Raw genomic sequence first — 21,177 nt, forward strand, 5'->3', positions numbered from 1 at the left:
TAAGAAGTGACAGGTGAATGGAGCTGAAGAGAATGGTAGGATTTAGTTGGGGGGAGGAGGGGAAGGAGAGTAGAACACAGTGTTCCAGGGCAGGGTAGAAAAACTAGACCAAATAAAATTTACTGGAAGCAGAAACACTGGGCCAGGAATTAACGTGGATTTGTGCTCTGGCTCCACTAGTTAAAGCAATGTGACCTTTTTTTAACCCATTCATTCAACCAACATTTATTGAGTACCTACTGTATACTAGGCAGCGTTCCAGGCACTAAGAATATAGAAGTGAACAAAACAGGCCGGGCGCTGTGGCTCACGCCTGTAATCCTAGCTCTTGGGAGGCCGAGGCGGGCGGATTGCTCAAGGTCAGGAGTTCAAAACCAGCCTGAGCAAGAGCGAGACCCCGTCTCTACTATAAATCGAAAGAAATTAATTGGCCAACTGATATATATATAAAAAAAAATTAGCCGGGCATGGTGGCACATGCCTGTAGTCCCAGCTACTCGGGAGGCTGAGGCACAAGGATCACTTGAGCCCAGGAGTTTGAGGTTGCTGTGAGCTAGGCTGACGCCATGGCACTCACTCTGGCCTGGACAACAAAGCGAGACTCTGTCTCAAAAAAAAAAAAAAAAAAAAAAAAAAAAAAAGAAGTGAACAAAACAGATGAAAACCCTTGCTCACATGGAGGTGATGTTCTACCACCATAAGTAAAATGAGTAATAAACCTTGGATGCTAAAGAGTATGAAAGAGATAAAGCCGGGAAGAGAGAGGAAGGGGAACTGAAATTTTAGACAGGGCGACCACAGAGGGCCCCACTGAGAAAGTGACTGCTGAACAAAGACCTGAAGGAACTGAGAGAGCAAGTGACGCACACTATCTGGGGGAGGAACATTCTAGGCCACAGGGAGAGCAAGAGCGTGCCTGGTGGGGTTGGGGAGGGCTGGGGAGGTGCACCTGCCTGCAGGGAGTGAAGGAGGGAGGGTCATGGGGGTGGTGCCAGACAGGGAGCAGAGGGGCGGCCTGGTCAGGGCTTGTGGGGAGGGGCCATATCATTTATCTTCCAAACCAGGATGCTTTGGACAGAGAAAGGGGAGCTACTGATTATCGCAATGATTATGTAATGACAACAGGGGTAAGTCGGAGCTGTCCCCATTCGGGTGGGAAATGCATTCTCCCCACTTGTGGGTCATCTTAAGGGCGGTCGCTTTGACTCTGAACATGAAGGGACTTGTGTTTTTTTTTTTTTTTTTTTTTTTAAAGCCAGTCAAATTTAGCAGTGGGGGGTTGAATACCAACTTTAGTGACACTAATGTGAATAAGTTCTGATAACCCACTACCATCGGACCAGCCGGGACTTGTGTTTTAACAGGGTCATTGTGGCTCCTCCACTGAGAACAGGCTGAAGGTGGGCAGGGACAGCGTGGGGAGACCTCTTAGGAGGCCATCATAGCACATTGGGTGAGACGTGGGGGTGACTTGGACTGGTGGTAGCTGCGAGGTCAAGGTCAATAGCTCCAGGCAGGAAATCTTTGAGTATAGATCAAACAATATTCTCTGGGTGTCCAAACGTGGGGTGGAAGAGCGCAGTGGAGATGGCCCCACGGCTTCTGGCCTGAGCGATTAGAGAAACGAAGTCATGGGGGGGGAGGGAGGAGTCCACTTCTGGCCGTGTCGCATTCAAGGTGACCGACAGACATCCTGGGCGAGACATAAATCTCTACTCATAAGTCACTTACTGTCCCTGCATCTCAGTTTCCTCAGCCGCCAAACTGGGATAACAACTGCCTCATCTACCCCAAAGGCTGTCACCCTGCAGAGACACTAGAAATAAGGGCAGATGAGAACATGTGTGGGTAAGCACATTATAACCCATAACATAATGGATGTGTAAGCCTGCACGACATCCCTTCAAATCCATTCATGTAACACATACTTCTCGGGTGTCAACCATGTGCCAGGCACAGGTCAAGACACTGGGGATATAGTGGTGAAAACAAAGGGCTTGTCCTCAAGAAACTTACATTCTGGAGGGTGATGCCAATGGCTCAATAAACTAGATAAGTAAAGAAATATATATATATGTAAGTGCATATACTCATATATAAATGCACATATATTATTTATTTTATTATACCATTTATAGATCTGTTTATGGTGGGGGAGAGGGATGTTAGGTCAAATATCACGGTCAGGAAAGGGCTCCCTGAACTGGTGGCATTTGGGTAGAGCCCTGACGTTGGAGACAGAAGCTAGACAGGTGGACGGTTGGTGGCATAGTGCACAAGGCAGAAGAAACAGCAAATGCAAACTCCTGGAGGCAGGAAAGTCTCCAGCAAGTTCAAACCCAGGAAGCCAGTGACCATGGAGCTGAGTTCATGACAGAGAATGTAAAACACTGAGCTAACTCTTAGTGCGCAGAGGAAACAGGGTCTCGTAAAAACCCCATGCCTTGTTGTGCAGGGGTGCCCATTTGCTCATAAGGTTCCCAACCAGTCAAAGAATGTCACATCTGAAATCCAACCCGACTTAGAATTCTAGAATGACAGAATGACCAAAGTTTCTGGTTGGCAGGGACTTATCTAGGCTCCCTAGTTCTTCCCATTCCGGTTCTGTGATCTTGACTGTAGGAAAAACAAAAAGGTGTGGCCAGCCGGTCACACCCAGGCCTGCTGTTCCCGGCACGCGCTATCAATTTCCGGGGTTCCCGCAGTGCTCTGCCCAGCACGGCAACGCGGCCTTGGGACCCACTCCAGGGAGCCTTTCATCTATTTCACAATCTCCTCTCTGTGCAGGCTGCTCTGGTTGGCACCAGAAAACAGTCCTAAGTCAGGGATAAGGACACAATCGTCCCTGAGATCAAAAGAGTTAGCACAACTATATGATTTCACACATTCATGTCAATAAGTCTCCTCTTTATAGAGAACTTTCCAGTTCGCAAAGTGATCTTCTAGCTATTTTCATTTAGATTGCACAGAACTTTTTTTTTTAATTTTTATTTCAGAGTTTTACAGGGGTACTCACATTTTGGTTACATAGTTTACTTTTGTACTGTCAGAGTCAAAGTTAAGTGTACCCTTCACCCAGCTAGTGTGCACTGCACCCATTAGGCATGAATTTACCCATCCCCTCCTTTTTTTTTTTTTTTTTTTTTTTTTGAGACAGAGTCTCGCCTTGTTGCCCAGGCTAGAGTGAGTGCCGTGGCGTCAGCCTAGCTCACAGCAACCTCAACCGCCTGGGCTCAAGCCATCCTCCTGCCTCACCCTCCCGAGTAGCTGGGACTACAGGCATGCACCACCATGCCCGGCTGATTTTTTCTATATATATTAGTTGGGCAATTAATTTCTTTCTATTTTTAGTAGAGATGGGGTCTCACTCTTGCTCAGGCTGGTTTCGAACTCCTGACCTGGAGCAATCCGCCCGCCTCGGCTTCCCAGAGTGCTAGGATTACAGGCGTGAGCTATTGCGCCCGGCCTGTTTGTTGATTCTTGAGATACTTTCCTGAGAAGAACGGTCTCCAGTCCCACCCCGGTTGTTACAAAAGATACCAGATCACCATTTTTTGAATGGCTGAGTGGTGGTCCATCAACACCAGATGTGGAGAGAGAGGCACCCTCACACACTGTTGGTGGGACTGCAAACTGGTGCAACCTCTATGGAAAGTAGCTGTTTGGAGATTCCTCAAAGAACTAAAAGTCGATCTACCGTTTCACCCAGCGATCCCACTACTGGCACCTGCGCAGAACTCCTGAGCAGCAGTTATTGTCCCTTGTTAGGGCGAAGGACGCCGAGGCTCAGGGAGGCAGGGATTTTCTTGGGGAAGCCGAGCTAATCAGCTCGCAGACTCCCAGGGCCAGTGCTCCCCCGCGTGGCTCTGAGCCGCCTCCCTGGTGACTCACTCTCTGGGGTGAGGCCCTTCCCTTCCTGCCGGCTCTCTGCTGGGTGACCAGGCCCCCTCCCCGGGCCAGCCTACACCCTGCTTTATAAAACCGCCTGTTTTGCATTTTCCTCCTCTTCCCTGAGGGGAATCTGTAGCATTCATTCCCTGGAAGTGACATCTCATGTTTTGAACAGGTACAAACCGGTAGGAATGGCCCGTTCGTTCATGTTCCAGGTGACACGAACGTGGGCCTCCCATCTCGCCTGAAACGAGAATTGGTGTCAGAAGACGGAGCAAGAGAGAGTCACCTGAGGGGACCCCAGGTGGCTGCGGAAATAAGCCCGCACTTGGCCTGTGAAATCGTTGGGCAGCCCCCAAAGAAGTAAGACGACGACTCAGGAAAAAGAAGGAAGACGTCTCTTACATTTGGCCTGTCTAGTGTGTCTGTTTTTTTGTTTTTTGTGGGGTTTTTTTTGAGACAGAGTCTCACTTTGTTGCTCAGGCTAGAGTGAGTGCCGTGGCGTCAGCCTAGCTCACAGCAACCTCAAACTCCTGGCCTCAAGCGATCCTCCTGCCTCAGCCTCCCGAGTAGCTGGGACTACAGGCATGTGCCACCATGCCCGGCTAATTTTTTGTATATATATTTTTAGATGGTCAATTAATTTCTTTCTATTTTTGGTAGAGATAGGGTCTCGCTCAGGCTGGTTTCGAACTCTTGACCTTGAGCGATCCTCCCACCTCGGCCTCCCGGAGTGCTAGGATTATAGGCGTGAGCCACCACGCCCCGCCCAATAAATTTTATTGTGTGTCTGTTTTTGTTTTGTTTTCTTAGTTACTTATGCTTGTTGGGGGAGGTAAGGACATGCTACTATCATTACAAAGACAAAAATCATTGGCACAGCACGACAGTGAAATAATCATTTGACATGGGCAACTCACGTTGCCGGACCTTCGGGAAGTCTCCTGGCTGTTCCCCCACCTGTAGAGTCGGGTGAGGAGAGGGTGTCCTCTGACCTCTCTTTAGCTCTGAGGACAGACAATGGGGGAGAGGAGGATTTACTGGTATCTGCGTTGGCCCAACCCGAGCGTAGTGGGCAATATAGACGTTTAAAGACCTGCCATTTTGGAAAGTCAGAATGAATGCTTAGACCTGGCTATATTTTTGAGCCACTTCATTCGTGAAAAATACAGTCCAGAATGATATCAGGACAAGTGTAATGTCCATGGAATCCACCAGAGAGAAGGACAACCCATCACGAGAGAGGCTAAACAGTGGCCAGGGTGTCAGGAGGGACCAGGAGCGGTGCCTGGCTACTTAGACGAGCCCACCTTTGGGCTGGGTGGCTACACGGTGATTCCGTGTCAGATCGATCCTACCATCACCGTTCAAGGAGACCGAATCTGCACCTACAGCATCGCTCTTCTCCCTGGAGAGGCTCTAGTTGGCAAGGAAAAAGGAGTTTTCTGAATCTCACAGTGTTTAGGTTCTTCTGGTTTCGTTTCTGGTGTCAGACTTCTGATTGACAGCATCTCGTGAATATTCAAAGGCGACACAGAGACGCATGTCATTTGGTCTAATTAGTGACAGATGATGGCTCTTCCTTTTTGAGGGACTGGTTTGTTTCAAGTAGCACAGCCCTTGTGGCAGTCACTCCACTGGCGCTTTTGACAGAATCCCCCTGGTGGCAGAGGACGGCTGGCTTCATACTTCTGTCAGTTGGTCAAGTATGTTTATCAAACACCTGTCGCCTGGACTAAGCAGCCTAAGGAATCGCTCACGAGTATTACTTAACCATGAAGTTATATGCCTGTGCATGAAGTAATAATTCAATTTATCAGCACTTGATTGCTAAGAGTGGCAAAACGTCATATCGGGATGTCAGTTTTATAAGTGCCGTGATGGTAGAAGTATAGCACATTTTGGAGAAAGACCAGCCTGCCTTCCCAAACGATACCTTTCCATTTCCTTACGTACGTGCCCTCCATTCTAGATCATCTTGCTGCTCTCATGAGGCTCCCAGACCAGCATAACTTTGGGAAAGTGCTCCCTTGTCTGAATTCATAGCAATTACTGCCTGTATCACTTCTTTGGAATTAATTAAGTACAAGCAGTCCCCAAATTATGGCAGGCTTGTAATTGAAAAGTTTCCTTGTACTTTCATTGTTTAGAACTTGGAATAAATGGTGGTTGGGTTTCCAGCTGGCCCACGGAACCCTCTTGAACCTACAGTGTATTATTAGTCCCGTCATTGTTTCGCATTGTTTTCAAGGAAAACGTGTCCTGACTTTCCAGCTGGACTTGGAGCAGTTGGGAAGAGATCTCCCCCCTGAAGCTCAAGCCTCCGGGAGCACCACTGGACTTGGCGTTTCCTCTTTCCTCCTCCCTGGTTCACTAGGAGACACTGTCACTCTCAGGGTGACAAGAAGAGCATCCCTGGGCATGACCAAAGCCAAAAGAAATGTCAAGAATGCAAACCTCTTGTGTTTGTTCCTCTAAAACAGGTCTTTAGCAGGCATCTGTAACTCAGAAGTTTCGGGTACTCAACCGTGGCACAGCTTTTATGTTTATATTAAGCTTTTAATGTTTTATGACTGTCTTCGCAGTTAATGTTCCTCGCGTATGGGGACCACATCTAAGCGTCTTTGTATCCTGCAAAGCATCCAGTCCACGGCTAAGCACGTAAGAGAAGCTCAATAAACATTTATTGATCCATAATTAGAGGTGCATGAAAAAGCAATTCAGACAAGAGCTGAAGTCGGGCACTCTTAAGCATCAAAACATGCAACCTACTAATTTCAACCATCCCTGGTTGGGTGTCTTTATCATCAGACATGTGGCTCAGATGCACCTGTAAAAGGATGCTCTAAACCTGGTTTGGATCCAAGCCCCTGGACCCGAGCAGATACGCAATTCTGACCACTCTCCTGAAATGCACTTCAGAGTGTTCTGATTCGGATCTGTAAACTCAGCTAATTCCATTCCCTCTTCATACTTAGTTTTACTCTCTCACCCCACTCCTCTATGTGCTTTCTGGTATTATTATGTTCAAAAATGTCTATTCCTGATTCTTCCCGCTGTCCCTGGTCTTAGCTCTGTGCATTTACCTCCTTGTTTAACACTTTACTACAGCTTCGTGGAGGGCTTTGCTCCAAGCAGGAAATCTTTTTTTTTTTTTTTGAGACAGAGTCTCACTTTGTTGCCCAGGCTAGAGTGAGTGTCCTGGCGTCAGCCTAGCTCACAGCAACCTCAAACTCCTGGGCTCAAGCAATCCTTCTGCCTCAGCCTCCCAAGTAGCTGGGACTACAGGCATGTGCCACCATGCCCAGCTAATTTTTTCTATATATATTAGTTGGCCAATTTATTTCTTTCTATTTATAGTAGAGACGGGGTCTCACTCTTGCTCAGGCTGGTTTCGAACTCCTGACCTTGAGCGATCCACCCGCCTCGGCCTCCCAGAGTGCTATAATTACAGGCGTGAGCCACCGCGCCCGGCCCAAGCAGGAAATCTTGACCACTTCCTATCCCAGGATGGCACAAGGCACTTAACGTAATGAGTTGCTCCATCCTATGAGGAAGACACTATTATTATCCCCATTCCACAGATGAGCAAATGGAGGCAGAGCAAGATTCAGTGATTTGTCAAAGGTCCCAGCATCTAGCGTCAGAACTGGGATCTGAACCCAGGCAGTCTGGCTTGGGAGCCCACTACACGTCACTGCCTCTTAATAAGTGGTGGACAGGCAGATCGACTGACCTGAAGGTAGCAATGGCAAGTTCTATCAGTAATGAGCTGCTTTACCAAAGATGCAAACAGCAGAATTAAGGTAATAATAGTCACGATCCTTTTCCTATGAATGTTGAAATTTACATTGCTTGAGGATGGGGCAATTCTTTCTTTTCTCTACTTTGTTAAGTAGAAAAAGTTCCAATTTCCCTGAGAGCAGTGTTTTGGAGCCAGGGGCATTTTGCCCTCCCCCTGCCGGGGCGCTGGTCTGGAGATGTCTTTGATTGGCATGACGAGGGCAGGATTGGGGGTCATTTGCTGGTGGCCCCCAGTGCGTAGAGGCTGGGGATGCTGCTAAGCATTTGCTACGGGCTGTTTGTCCCCCATCAGAACTCAGGTTGAAACCGGATCCGCCACGTGGCAGTGTTGGGAGATTGGGGTCACGGGGTGGGGTCCTCATGAACCGCTTGCTTCTGTTCTTGCAGTAAGTAGTGAGTTCTCGAGAGAGGCTGCATCAGTTCTCTTGGAATGAATTAGTTCCTGTGACAGGGGGTTTGTCATGCAGCCAGATGCCCCTCAGACTTCCCCCTCTTTGCATGGGTCCACTTCCCCTTTGATCTCCTCTGCCTTCTGATGACACAGCACGAAAGCCCTCGCCACGCCCTTGAACTTCTCAGCCTGCACAACGGTGAGCTAAATAAATCTCTTTTCTCTGTAAATTACCTAGTTTTAAATGACCTTTTATGGCAACATAAAACAGACTAACAGAACATCCTGGCCGGGCGCGGTGGCTCACGCCTGTAATCCTAGTACTCTGGGAAGCCGAGGTGGGCGCATTGCTTGAGGTCAGGAGTTCAAAACCAGCCTGAGCAAGAGTGAGACCCTGTCTCTACTATAAATAGAAAGAAATTAATCGGCCAACTAATATATATATATATAGAAAAAATTAGCCGGGCATAGTGGCGCATGCCTGTAGTCCCAGCTACTTGGGAGGCTGAGGCAGGAGGATCGCTTGAGCCCAGGAATTTGAGGTTGCTGTGAGCTAGGCTGACGCCATGGCACTCACTCTAGCCTGGGCAACAAAGTGAGGCTCTGTCTCAAAACAAACAAACAACCAACCAACCAACCAACCAACCAACCAACCAACCAACCAAAAAAAACCATCCTACAATGCACAGGACAGCCTTCTACAACAAATTATCAGGCCCAAACTGTCAACAGCACCGAGGTTAAGAAACCCTGCTTGAGAGAGATGCCGAGTCTAACTACTTAGGAGATCTCTGATGTGACTTGTTTTTGACTACGCAAGCAAGAAAGGAAAAAAAAATTAATCATTCCTTTCCCATCATTCAGACTCACTGCCCTCTAGCCGGATAAAGCATAGTTTAGAAAATCTTCAAAGGTCTGCCAGTCACAATGAACATTTCAAAATGACATAAATCTGAATGTACACTTGCCTTCGCTCCACTGTTAAACCAAGGCTCCACCCCCATCACTGCAAGCTACCAACACAGGAAGACTGAATCCTCATGAAATGAGAAGGCGATGTAAAATGATTAAAAACAGACACAAGCCACCAGTTAGCATGCAGACTTCCTCCTGTACACTGAAGTTTCTGCTCTCTAAGTCTACAATGACTCAGAAGCTATAACAGGAGCTCACATGGCTTTTCTATCTTCAGATATAGGTGTCCAGACAGGGCAGGAATTTGCCCCCTGGTGTTAGTCTTTATTAGTTTTTTAGATTTAGCTGCTGTAGGATAATGTAAAAATATGACCTCAGCTCAAGTTTACTGTGTCTTGAAAAGTCATATTCCATTTGGAGGAATCTATGATGCATTCGCAAGGAGACCTAGTCACTTTGCAATGAGCACCCTTGAATTTTGAGTGTTATTTCAATAAAGATATTTTACATTATAGTATATGATCCAGACTACAAATAGAAAATAGTAAAACATAAATGTCATAGAATTTGACAGTTCTTAAGGGCTGTTTTATGTGCCATGAATAGAAATAATGACACTGTGTAATGAAGTAATTTTATAATCTAGGGAAGACAGAGCCTCACGTGCTAAGCCATCTGTCACACATGGTCTCTCTGGACTATCTCTGACACTTGCTCGGACTTATCTTCTTTTTGGAGTCCCAGCCAAAGGGAAGTCATTTGGGTAATGCCACTGCATCACTCAAGATCGCTTTCTTTCCAGAAGCTCAGACATGAGAATGGTTGTTCCGAAAGTCAAGGCAACTGTGGTTGATCACTCTACCCCTGAAGCCCACGGCCCCCTTGGAGGACACCCCTAGCATCACACATGTTATCCTACTGACACTGTATTTTCCAGATCTTCTAGATACAACTTGTCATTACTCGATGCTTGTTGAAGCATCTTAAAAAAAAAGAGAGATGACAAATTCATTAGAACAAGGCACATGATGAAATACAAGAATTAAGTTCAAATTACTTAGTCTTGAGCTCTTCATTTTCAAGTCAATAGAGCTGTTATAAAATCATGTTCCTACCAAAAAAAAAAAAAGCTACCATTGGATGTCTCCTGAGTATGGATATGAAAGAAAGAATTTTTCTCTCTGATTTTGAACATCCTGCAGACTTCTGGGCTATTACATTGAAGTGCTCTTCGGAAAGAAAGCACAGCTACAGATTTCTCAGCCTCCCCCCTGTGTTTTTGAAGCTTCACATCTCAGATGTAAAAATCTCACTTGAGAGTCTCATATAAAAGGTACTCTCAAGATTTATTTGCTTTTTAATATTATAAAATTGCAACAGAAATTGGTTTGGTATTTTATAGGACCCTGTACTCATGAAGTTAGGCTTTAAGGGGTTGAAGACTCTTTAACAATACTTATCCAGATTAAATATTTCTAAATAATATCACAGAATGGGTGAGACAATGGACTATAATTTTGTGCACCAGTAATCGTTTCTGGTATTCTTGTTTTTAAAATTTTCTTTGACATAGTACTCAGATGCATTTTTCTGAAAACAAAATCTACCAAGGATGTTCTCCGCTTTCTTTCCCTATTTCTGCATAATTGTGCTAATATACTAGCTAGGGCGGTTATATTTTAAATGGCATGTATATATTTAGCAGCATAATTATGCAAATTACATGTGTTTATGATTGTAAATACCCTTTAGGAGCAGTTACTTAGCATCTAGTCCTGAAACAATTTTTGAAGAATTCTGGTTGAAATGCTTAGAGTTTGCTCCTGAATTTACTTCCCTGCTGTGCAAAGGTGGGTCTCATAAGTCTCCCTCACCAAGAAGAATAGTGCACAGTGGCAAAAAAAAAAAAAAAAAAGTGTGGATTCTTCAGTGGACCTGGACATTTTATGCCATTTATTGGCTTTGTGGTCTTGGGAAAGTTACTTGGCCTCCCTGAGCCTCAGTTTCTGCATCTGTGAAATAGGGATGATACCTCTGTGGGTTGTCATGACAATGACTTCACATGATTGTCACAACTGGTCAGCACAGTGCCTGACTCATAAAAGGCTCCATAACTGCTAGATGACACCCACATCCCATTCTCCTCCTCCTCACACGTATTCTAGCAGCGTGACATGGCAGCCCAGTCACTGAGCTCTCCAAAGCCGAGCTCCTGGCAGATGGGGGGCAGGAAGGATGGTGCCAGCCTCGTGCCTCACCGCCGAGGGCATGATAGGGGGACAGGTGGGGTGCTGCAGGCAGAAGTTCTAGACTCAAGTTCTTTTCACTAGAGCATCAGTTTTCACTTTTGTCATGTGCCTTGCGGAGTAAGTGGGGGTGTTCAGGTCTTTCATAAGAGCGACTCTAAATGTAGAGGGTTGGGGGGTTGTGTCTGTGTGACGTGTGTGTTTGTGTGTCTGTGTGTACCTGTGCATACGTGTGGGGCTTCAGGAGAAGGAATCTAGCCAGCCTACATACACACCAGCACTCTAACTCTCCCCTCTAGAGGTGAGCCAGTTAACGGGTGAGGGGTCACCTTGCCAAGTGTGTGAGATAAAATTCTTCCTCGGCTATTTCACATTCTGGGGAATGAAAAATGTGAAAATGTAAAATTATACTCATAATTACAACCATATGTCAGAATATAGTAGTGATAAAGACAGTGTATTTCAGGTGAACATTACTCTTTTTTAGTTAGCTTTTCTAATATTTGTTATTCTGGAAATATGATAATTTTGATTTTCTGAAAAGGTTTTCTAACATGTAAAAGAGAAATCCATAGAATAAAGTGGTAATCTCTGAGGCTGGCAAATTCCTTTTAAAGAGAAAGTAGAGGCCCTAAAAGAATACTGGTGGTTGGCCAGGTGCAGTGATTCATACCTGTAATCCCAGCACTCTGGGAGGCCAAGACGGGAGGATCACTTGAGGCCAGGAGTTCAAGACTAGCCTGAGCAACACAGTGATAGCCCAACTCTACTAAAAATAAGAAAATTAACTGGGCGTGGTGGCATGTGCCTGTAGTCCCAGCTGCTTGGGAGGCTGAGGCAGGAGGATCCCTTGAGCCCAGGAGTTGGAAGCTGCAGTGAGCTATGATGATGCCACTGCACTCTAACTGGGGCAATAGGCAAGACCCAGTCTCAAAAAAAAAAAAAAAAAATATCGATGGTACTGAAAGCTCAAAGCTAAAATCCTTCAAGACTTTGATCAGGGATCCATACATAGAAGACTCCACAGATCAGCAGAAGGTTCTTTGCTTTGTTCTTTCTCATAACTCAATCCCTGGAAACATGAGACTCAATGATGTTCATTAAGTCGTGTGTGTGGGGACCACATGGGGACACCAAACTAGGTTCTGGGACAAAAGCAGACAAAATCCCTCAAACCCAGAGAGGTGGGAATAGTTTAATATGATCACGGCAGACTCAAGCTCTCGATCCTTTTCTACCCACAAAGCCGGGCAGCGTGTGTGTGTGGGGGGGAGGATGATGGGATGGTGGGATTCAGGCTCTCAATACTACATGCTACAGATGGACTGTTTTTTATTGTTTCCTGGACTAAATTCTAACAGGTCTAAGTCCCACCCCGTCAGTGACACACCGTTTCCCACCCAGAGCCTCATAGCCCGCTGCGGGGGCCACTGTGTCATCCTTTCTGTGAAGCCCACAGCCCAAGCTTCCAAGCCTTCCAGCACATCTTAGTAGATTCCTCTCTAGTTGTGACATCGGTCGGCTTTAATGAGCCAGTCTGAGTGTTTATCCCATACCCCTCGGCTGTCCATGGCTATGAGAAGAGTTCCTTTCATTGATGCTTAGTATTTCACTTCCTAAAAAAATTTTCACTTTGTACTATTTTGCAATTCTTAATTTTTCTTAGTCCTACTTAATCAAGCCAGTCACCGTTGCCGTTTTTCTAACTCCATGAGAGAATAAGAATTTGTTGTTCCATGCATGACTCCAAAATTTTCACATTCATTTTCTTTCCATCCTCTTAAAATCATTCTGCTGTGACATTCCCTATGACTGAACAAATAAGGAGGGACAGACCTTTCATGATAAAACTCTGCTAAAGGGGACAGGGCTTTCTGACTTGTGTGTGAAAATGGTAAGGTGTACAGTTCACATTTCATTCACAATTTTGGTGTTCCTTTTATAAGGTTATGTAAGAATAAGATACTATCAATTTTAAGTAGGAGCAGTGGTTCTAATAAGGTATTGAGTAATTTGATAACTGGATCATATTTTTTATACATTTTCTGATCCATGTATAACAACAGGTAACATCTTTAACCTTTTTTGGACTCAGTTTCTCTGATTAGATTTTTATGATTATCATAATTATGTTGACTTCTTTGAACCAACTCAGGCTAGGGAAATTCTCTCTATCCAAATGAGCTTTTCTATTACTGTATTAACTTTAGAAGATTTTCAAGATATAATAGGAAGGCTCTGGACTATTATAAATATATATATATATATAATATATATATATATATATTTAAAAAGAAATTTAGATACCCAAAAGTAGAAAGTAGAAATTTAGAAATTCTGCTGATTTCAATGCCACTCCCGAACACGTCTTAACTCCAAACCATTTTTTCACGCAAATTCGATTTTCATCGTCCTAGAAGACAGATCATGACACATCGTTTCTATTTTCCCACCACCAGATGAGAAAACGAAATTGCACTCCACAAAGATAAACACAAACTGCCATTTCAAACAGGTAAAACTGGAACCTCTCACTCCTTAGTTTCAGTGGTAGATCAATTATTAGGATGTCTTGATCTATTTGTCTGAATGGTTTCCGTTAATCGCAATTTTCTTCCTAATTACTTCGACTTATAGGAAAAATAACGCTGTTAGAACCACGCTCCAGCGGCTGCTGTTGGCGTACACCTGTCCTCCACAAACACGGCTGTCGGCGTGCCTAGCTTAGCCCCCAGCGATTTAGAAACCCTTTGCCAAAAAGGACAACCGTGACACCACTCTGTCCTCCACGGCCCCCCGGGCACTCTGCATTTGTTCTCTTGGTTTCACCTCTGCAGAGCAGCCCACGCACAGACCGCCCTCGGCCGCCTCCCCAGCCCTTACCTGGTCTCTCTGTCTTTGGGTATCGTAGCAGTGCTGTAAGCAAACACCTGCTTCTCAACCAGAGGAGGGCCAAAGTCCACGATGCCGGATAATCCTGGAGCGTTCCGTGGCTTTTCTATGTACACCAAGGTGCCCGGCTCCTTTTTAAAGGACTGGCGGCTGGGCGAGGCCCGGTCGGGCTGCAGGGTGTGCGGGGGCCCGTGGGCGTTGTAGTGAGCGTGCACGTCTATCATCCTCAGGTCGCCGACCCGGTGGGGAGAGGCGGGTGGCGTTTTGGGGCCCAGCGTCGGCAAATGGCTATCCGGGTATTTCCTCGACTTCTGCCTGTACAGCGACTGCTCCATGTGCATCTCGGCTTGCAGAGACGGGTTGCAGTAAGCACTGGCCGACCGGATGGCCGTGCGGTGGTACGCGATGATGTGATCGGGGACGTCCAGCGGGTGGCCGCCGTGGGACGAGGCGATGCTCATCCGGCCCTCGTGATAAAGGTAAGGGTCGGCATAGAAACCCTCGTTCCTGTACATCGTGATGTTTTTGCCACCCATGTCTTCGTCTGGCTTGACGTCTCTCCTTTCCAGAATGGCGCTCGGGCTTGGTGAGATGGGTCTGGAGACCGGGAGGCTGGAGAGCCTGTCCCTGGGGATGGTGGCGTTGCCGGGAACCACCATGGGGCGCGTGCCCCCATAAGGGATTCTGGATGGGGAGGGAGGCATGGAATGCGGCACGGGTGTGGACGGCGGGGAGTTGGGAATCACGTGGGGCGGGTGGGCCGTCGATCCAGGCCGAGAGGCGCCCGGGCCATCCCCTCTTGCAAAAATGATTTCTCTCTGCATCTGGAAAGAGAGCAAGGAATTAGAAAGTCTACATGGATAGTCACATTTTTTAGACAAGTCTCAATGTGTGACCATGTCGCTTCCTGGGTGTGGGAGTCTAAACAGTGCCTGTCCCCTGCAAGGTGTCCGTCTACACCCTGGTCGCTGGAACCTGCAAATGCATTCCTTTACACGGCCAAGGGGACTTCGCAGATGGAATGAGGTTAAGGAGGGTGAGACGGGAGAACAGAATCCAGGTGGCTCCAATGCAGTCACGCGGGTCTTTGCGGAAGAGGGAGGCAGGAATGTCAGTGGGGTGGGGGCAGCTGTGATGTCGGAAATAAAGTCAGAGAGAGAAACGGGAAGGTGGCAAGAGGCGGGGCCGAGAGCCGAGGAAGGAAGGTGGCTGCTAGCCTCTGGGCATGCAAGGACAGGGATCGTCCCCTACAGCCTCCAGAGCGAGTGTGGCCCTGCCACACACGGCTGGTGGCCTGTAAAACCCACTTTGGACTTCTGACCCCCACAACTGTAAGACAGTACATTTCTGGAGTTTTCAGCCATGACTTTTGCAATAATTTGTGACAGCAACCATAGGACAGGAACACCCCCCTACATAGCACAACGCTGTGGGGTTTGCAGGGAAAATAGTGCCATGGTTTACATTTTGAGGTCGCAGTGTTTAATAAATGTGGAGCTAGTGTATCCATAGAGCTGCACTCAATGTCTTCTAAAACTTGTCTCTAGCACGTTTTCCTGCTGTCAGCTCTGGGAAACAGTTAGTAACCACGTTCCCCATCTGTGAAAGCTGACACAATCTGGGGACATGACCAGTGAGGAAGAGGAGATGCACGAGGAACAAGTGGAGGGAAGTTCCATTCATTCACCAGCTCTTTATCTGAGCCTGTGGGAAACTAGCACTGAGGCTGGGAGGAAGTGAAAACTCAAGAGGTCAGAGTGAAATTACGGTTGACCCTTGAACAACATTGGGTTTGAACCACATGTGTGTATGCGGATTTTCTTCTGCATCTGTCACCCTGGAGACAGCAAAACCAAGCCCTCCTCCTCCTCCTCTTCCTCCTCCCCCTCCTCCTCCCCTCCCCCTCCTCCTACTCAACTTGAAGAAGATGAGGATGAAGACCCTCATGGAGACCTACTTCCACTCGATGAATAGCAAATATATTTTCTCTTCCTTATGACCTTCTAAAGAACATTTCCTTTTCTCTAGCTTACTTTGTTGTAAGAATGCAGTATAAATCTGTGGCAATTAACAGTTTACGTTATTGGCAAGGTTTCCAGTCAACAGCAGGCTATCAGTGACGTTTTGGGGGAGTCAGAAGTTATACGTGGGTTTCTGACTGCGGGGGTGGGCGGCCCTCTCCACCGCACCGTTCAAGTGTGAACTGGATTTGCAGCCGCACCCTGTGTCTGGAAGGGGCGGGACTAAACACTGCAAATTCATGGAGGACATGATTACTGGATACATTTTTGCTTTGGTCAAGGCCCCAGAGGGAAAGGCCCACTAAGATTCTCCAAATGGCTGCGAGGGAAGGACAGACGGCCCTGGCCCGTCCCCCAAATGCTAGCCGTGCCATCACAGGAGCCACGTCCCTGCCCTGACTGCCAGGAGATGCGACAGCAAGGAGGGTGTAAGAGGTTGCGAAGTGATGAGGAGAGACGAGGGGCTTGACCAAGATGAGCAGCGGTGAGCGGCAGAGACCCACAGCGTGGGTGACGGTGTGGGTGACAGTGTGGATGATGGCATGGGTGACGGTGTGGGTGACGGTGTGAGTGATGCCGTGGGTGACACTGTGGGTGATGGTGTGACAGTGTGGGTGACACTGTGGGTGACGGTGTAGGTGACACTGTGGGTGATGTCATGGGTGACACTGTGGGTGACAGTGTGGGTGATGGTGTGGGTGCCACTGTGGGTGATGGTGTGGGTGCCACTGTGGATGACAGTGTGGGTGCCACTGTGGGTGATAGTGTGGGTGCCACTGTGGGTGATGGTGTGGGTGACGTCATAGGTGACATTGTGGGTAACGGTGTGGGTGCCACTGTGGTGATGGTGTGGGTGCCACTGTGGGTGATGTCATAGGTGACACTGTGGGTGACGGTGTGGGTGCCACTGTGGGTGATGTCATGGGTGACACTGTGGGTGACAGTGTGGGTGATGGCATGGGTGACACTGTGGGGTGACACTGTGGGTGACAGTGTGGGTGACACTGGGGTGACACTGTGGGTGATGGCGTGGGTGACAGTGTGGGTGACGGTGTAGGTGACACTGTGGGTGACACTGTGTGTGATGGCATGGGTGACACTGGGTGATAGTGTGGGTGACACTGTGGGGTGACACTGTGGGTGACAGTGTGGGTGACACTGTGGGTGACACTGTGTGAGATGGCGTGGGTGACACTGGGTGATGGTCTGGGTGACAGTGTGGGTGACACTGTGGGGTGACACTGTGGGGTGACACTGTGGGTGATGGTGTGGGTGACACTGTGTGTGATGGCGTGGGTGACACTGGGTGATGGTCTGGGTGACAGTGTGGGTGACACTGTGGGGTGACACTGTGGGTGACACTGTGTGTGATGGCGTGGGTGACAGGGAAAAGACAGTAGAAAAGGCTGCAAAGGAAACAGAGCTCAATGCCCTGAACACAAATCAACTGATTCCTTATCACAAAATGCATTTGTTTAGCAAACAGGACTCACCGAGCACTTGCAAAGAGGCCCGCATTACTCTGGGATACAGTTCTGAACAAGCCCCCAAGTCCCTGCCATGGAGAGAGCACACTCTTTTGTACGTCTGTCTCATAGATGACAACGCGAGGAAGAACCCACGGGGACTGGGGCTTCCTTATCTTGTTCTAGCCCTGCAAAAGCCCCAACCTGGGAGTTTTACACATTATGGTGGATTTCATAAGGCAAGTGACCAATTAAAAGTGCAAACACTTATGTGCACATACGGAAATAACAGTCAGCAGGTGTCGGGCAGGTGGGGGGAAGGTGAATTCACACCTACTGGGCGTGGGGCGCACTTGCTAGGGGCTGGGCACGCTGCAGCTCTGAGTCGGGCAGTGCGAGGGCAATACAGGCAACCAAAGGGTTTGCACCCCATAATATTCTGGAAAAAAAGTGGAAACAAGGTGCAAATGTGTGGCAACAAAACGAAGCCCACTGAGCACCATTACACTGGCCTCAGGGCTCCTGTGTCTGGGGCCCTGGAGTATGCAGTGAGTCCCCTCCTCACAATTACAGTTTAATCTCCACAGCCACCACACACCCACACACACACCCACACCCACCCCCCCACACACACACACACACACACACACACACACACACAGTTCCCACCACAATAGGCTCGTCTGTTCTCCCTTCTCTAAATACAACTTGCCACATGCTCGCGCTGCCCTCGCCCTGGGACTCTCTGCCCGCGTCCCAGCCCCTATGGTCCACACCCAGGCCCTGGCTTGAGGCTGGACTCCAGGTGCGTCTGCTCCGCCTGGTCCCTTCCGGGGCGTGCTCGCACCATCCTCACCCTCGTGACGCAGGTGTCCACTGCCTTGGACCAAGAGGGACAGTCCCAAGGTCACTGTGTGATAATACACGAGACGGATTCTCACTGCAGAATGGCTGGAGCGACCATGTGACAGAGGTTTTGCAGGAAACCAACAGGGACCCTCAACCTTCCTCTCCCACTCTGACTCCCACGATCCGGAGCTCAGTAAGAAGGAAGGCGTGGCTCGACAGTAAACGACACCCGGCTTCACAGGTCAGAAAGCACAAGAGGGACTGGCTCGGCGAGCAGCGGATATCTGGGCAAATTCCCCACATAATCACATCACGCAATGAAATAATCAACCAACACAAACGTCAAGACGAATTCATCACATCGACTCAAATAGGCCACTGTGTATAAAGCATCACACCAGCGCCCAGGGCAGATCAGGTGTAACAGATGGTAGGTAGGTCCTATTATCCTGACTGTTATTAATTCCCCCCCAAAAAATATCGAAAACATCTAGAACTCGTTTGGGTTATACAATAGTCCTAAATGGGTTAGTCACTACTCCCTCTTTTTACCCCACTTAGCTGGCTTTAGATGACATCATGATTTGGGGGACCTTGACCCCAATGAACACAAAGCAGAAACCTCCCTCTTTCTGGCGAGAGGCTAAAAGGAGACATTATGATTCTAGGGTGTATAGAACCATCTAGAAGGATACAGAATATTAATACAAGCAATATGTAAAATCAATTTTAATTAATGAAAGCTTGAGTAAATATCCTTTAAAAGAGTACAAAGTATCTGCACAGATATTTTAAAAATATGTTTGGTGATGTGCAAAAAAAAAAATGGTCAGGAGGTACATTATATAAAAAGCTTTTAAAATGAAACATTAAAAATCTCATTAGACTTCCTGGTGGCATGTGTAGATGAGATCCAAAAGCAATATAATAATTAATTAAAAATAATTCTGAAACACTGTGTTAGGCATTCCTATGGGGGATGTTGATGATATTGAAAATATTTAATAGCCAATATCCAGGATGGCACGGGGACCAGCCAACCAGGACAGGACCTCAGCCAATGAGGATGGATCTGAGCCGTGAGCAATTGGCACCGTGGATCCGGTGGTAATGGTGTGTATCAAAATCATCTTGCCACCATCCAAAAGGGTCACTGAAAGAATCGCTGTTAACCTTAGTTATCCACAGTGGGGCTGAGTACAAGGATTTGGTTGTGATAGGACAGGTAAGCCAAGGTTGAATGCCTCCATCAATACGGGTGACTTAGAGGTTGGAAACCTTTGGCAGAATCCTTATGTTGGTTTGCCAAGCTATGACTGACTTCCCAAGGCTGAGTTTTAAAAAGAACCCTGATCATTTCATCCTCACCTCTAAATAGAGTCCGGGAAGAGAATGACATAATGATCCCATTTTACAGTGCAAATTTTTTTTAAACCCACAACTAGAATGAACCCTTGAAACTAGATAACTTGGGTTCATATATTAAAGGATACAGATCAACCAAAGGCACTCACTCCTAGGATGAGGCAGATGGTAAGAAGAAACTAGAAGAGAGGATCGTTTTCAAGTCTTCAGTGTGAACTGCCAAGGAGACCACTTTCTATTGCAATAAAAAGTAGACTTTAGAGACTCTAGAAGATACTTATCTGAGTGACTCAGACAAGGCGATGATTCAGATTCTGTAATTCACAATTTAAAATGACCCCAGCCTTTCATGCTGGTGGTCTTTCCACAGAGAGATCTTCCTAGAATCAGGCACCTACACAATTTCATTTTGTTTTGTTTTTAAACTGTTACTTGGCGAATGAGTAAAGACATGGTATTAAATACATACTGGGTTTTTCCTGCACTGGTATTCAAAGTCAGACCTTCTAGGAGAAAATGATATTAAACTTGCAAAATGAAATAAACAAACCACACACACACAAAATCACCATTCATCTAAATATGTCTGAATCCTTTGTTCAAGAAACAATATCTCTGATGCTTAATCTTCTCTATCATCTCATTTATCCTAGTAAAATTATCTGGATATGTTATATATTGATACTTTTCCCCCAGAAGATTTCAACACTCATGTCTTTACGTGATCTTTAAAGAATTTCATTTTAGAGCAAGATAGAGACAACCTACACACAAACATAAAGGTTCTTCTAACACCTTATCCAAATATAACATAGATACGTATTTGTCTGCACCTAAGCCCAGACACAGGAAATGTTACTTTATCTGCACTAGAGATGTTGGCAATGTTATGGACGAGAATGTTCTCCCCCATTTATCTGCTTTGTTGGGTGCTGTCTCTCCCTCTTTCCATTCCTGCCCAAACCACTATTGTGTCTTGGTTGTTTGCGTCCTTCCAGCTCTTGGAAGAAAGATAGTTTCTTCTAGAGGCTCATTACCATGGTCCCAGCTGAGAGGCTGGGGTCCCTGCCCACGCACGGCAGCCCAAGATGCTGTTTGCCTCATTCTCCTGAAAGACCAGAAAATATCTGGGGTGGTTCCAAATTAATTATCTGAAGTTTGAGTTAGGAATCCTTACATAGAGCTATATTCCATTTCCCCAAAGCACCGTAAGTCAAATCAAATATCCCTCATTCGGAAGTTTCAGTAAGATAACAAGGAACATCTTAAGACTACTTCTGGGGGAAAAAAAAAAAATCTAGCATGAAAAATGTTTATTTAAAATCATTTTGGGAAAC

At 46.9% G+C, this 21,177-nt stretch overlaps 1 protein-coding gene across 7 annotated transcripts in view; it reads right to left on the minus strand.

Moving 5' to 3' along the window:
* KIAA1217 (KIAA1217 ortholog) overlaps positions 1-21,177 on the minus strand; it is a 300,585-nt gene that overhangs the window by 56,159 nt on the left and 223,249 nt on the right. For all 7 annotated transcript variants that reach the window (XM_075997479.1, XM_075997478.1, XM_075997477.1 and 4 more), the window contains exon 6: positions 14,131-14,963. In XM_075997479.1, coding sequence (XP_075853594.1) covers positions 14,131-14,963 — 833 coding nt within the window. The remainder of the gene's footprint in view (positions 1-14,130; positions 14,964-21,177) is intronic.

Source organism: Microcebus murinus, chromosome 25, assembly GCF_040939455.1.
Source record: "Microcebus murinus isolate Inina chromosome 25, M.murinus_Inina_mat1.0, whole genome shotgun sequence".
Taxonomy (NCBI): domain Eukaryota; kingdom Metazoa; phylum Chordata; class Mammalia; order Primates; family Cheirogaleidae; genus Microcebus; species Microcebus murinus.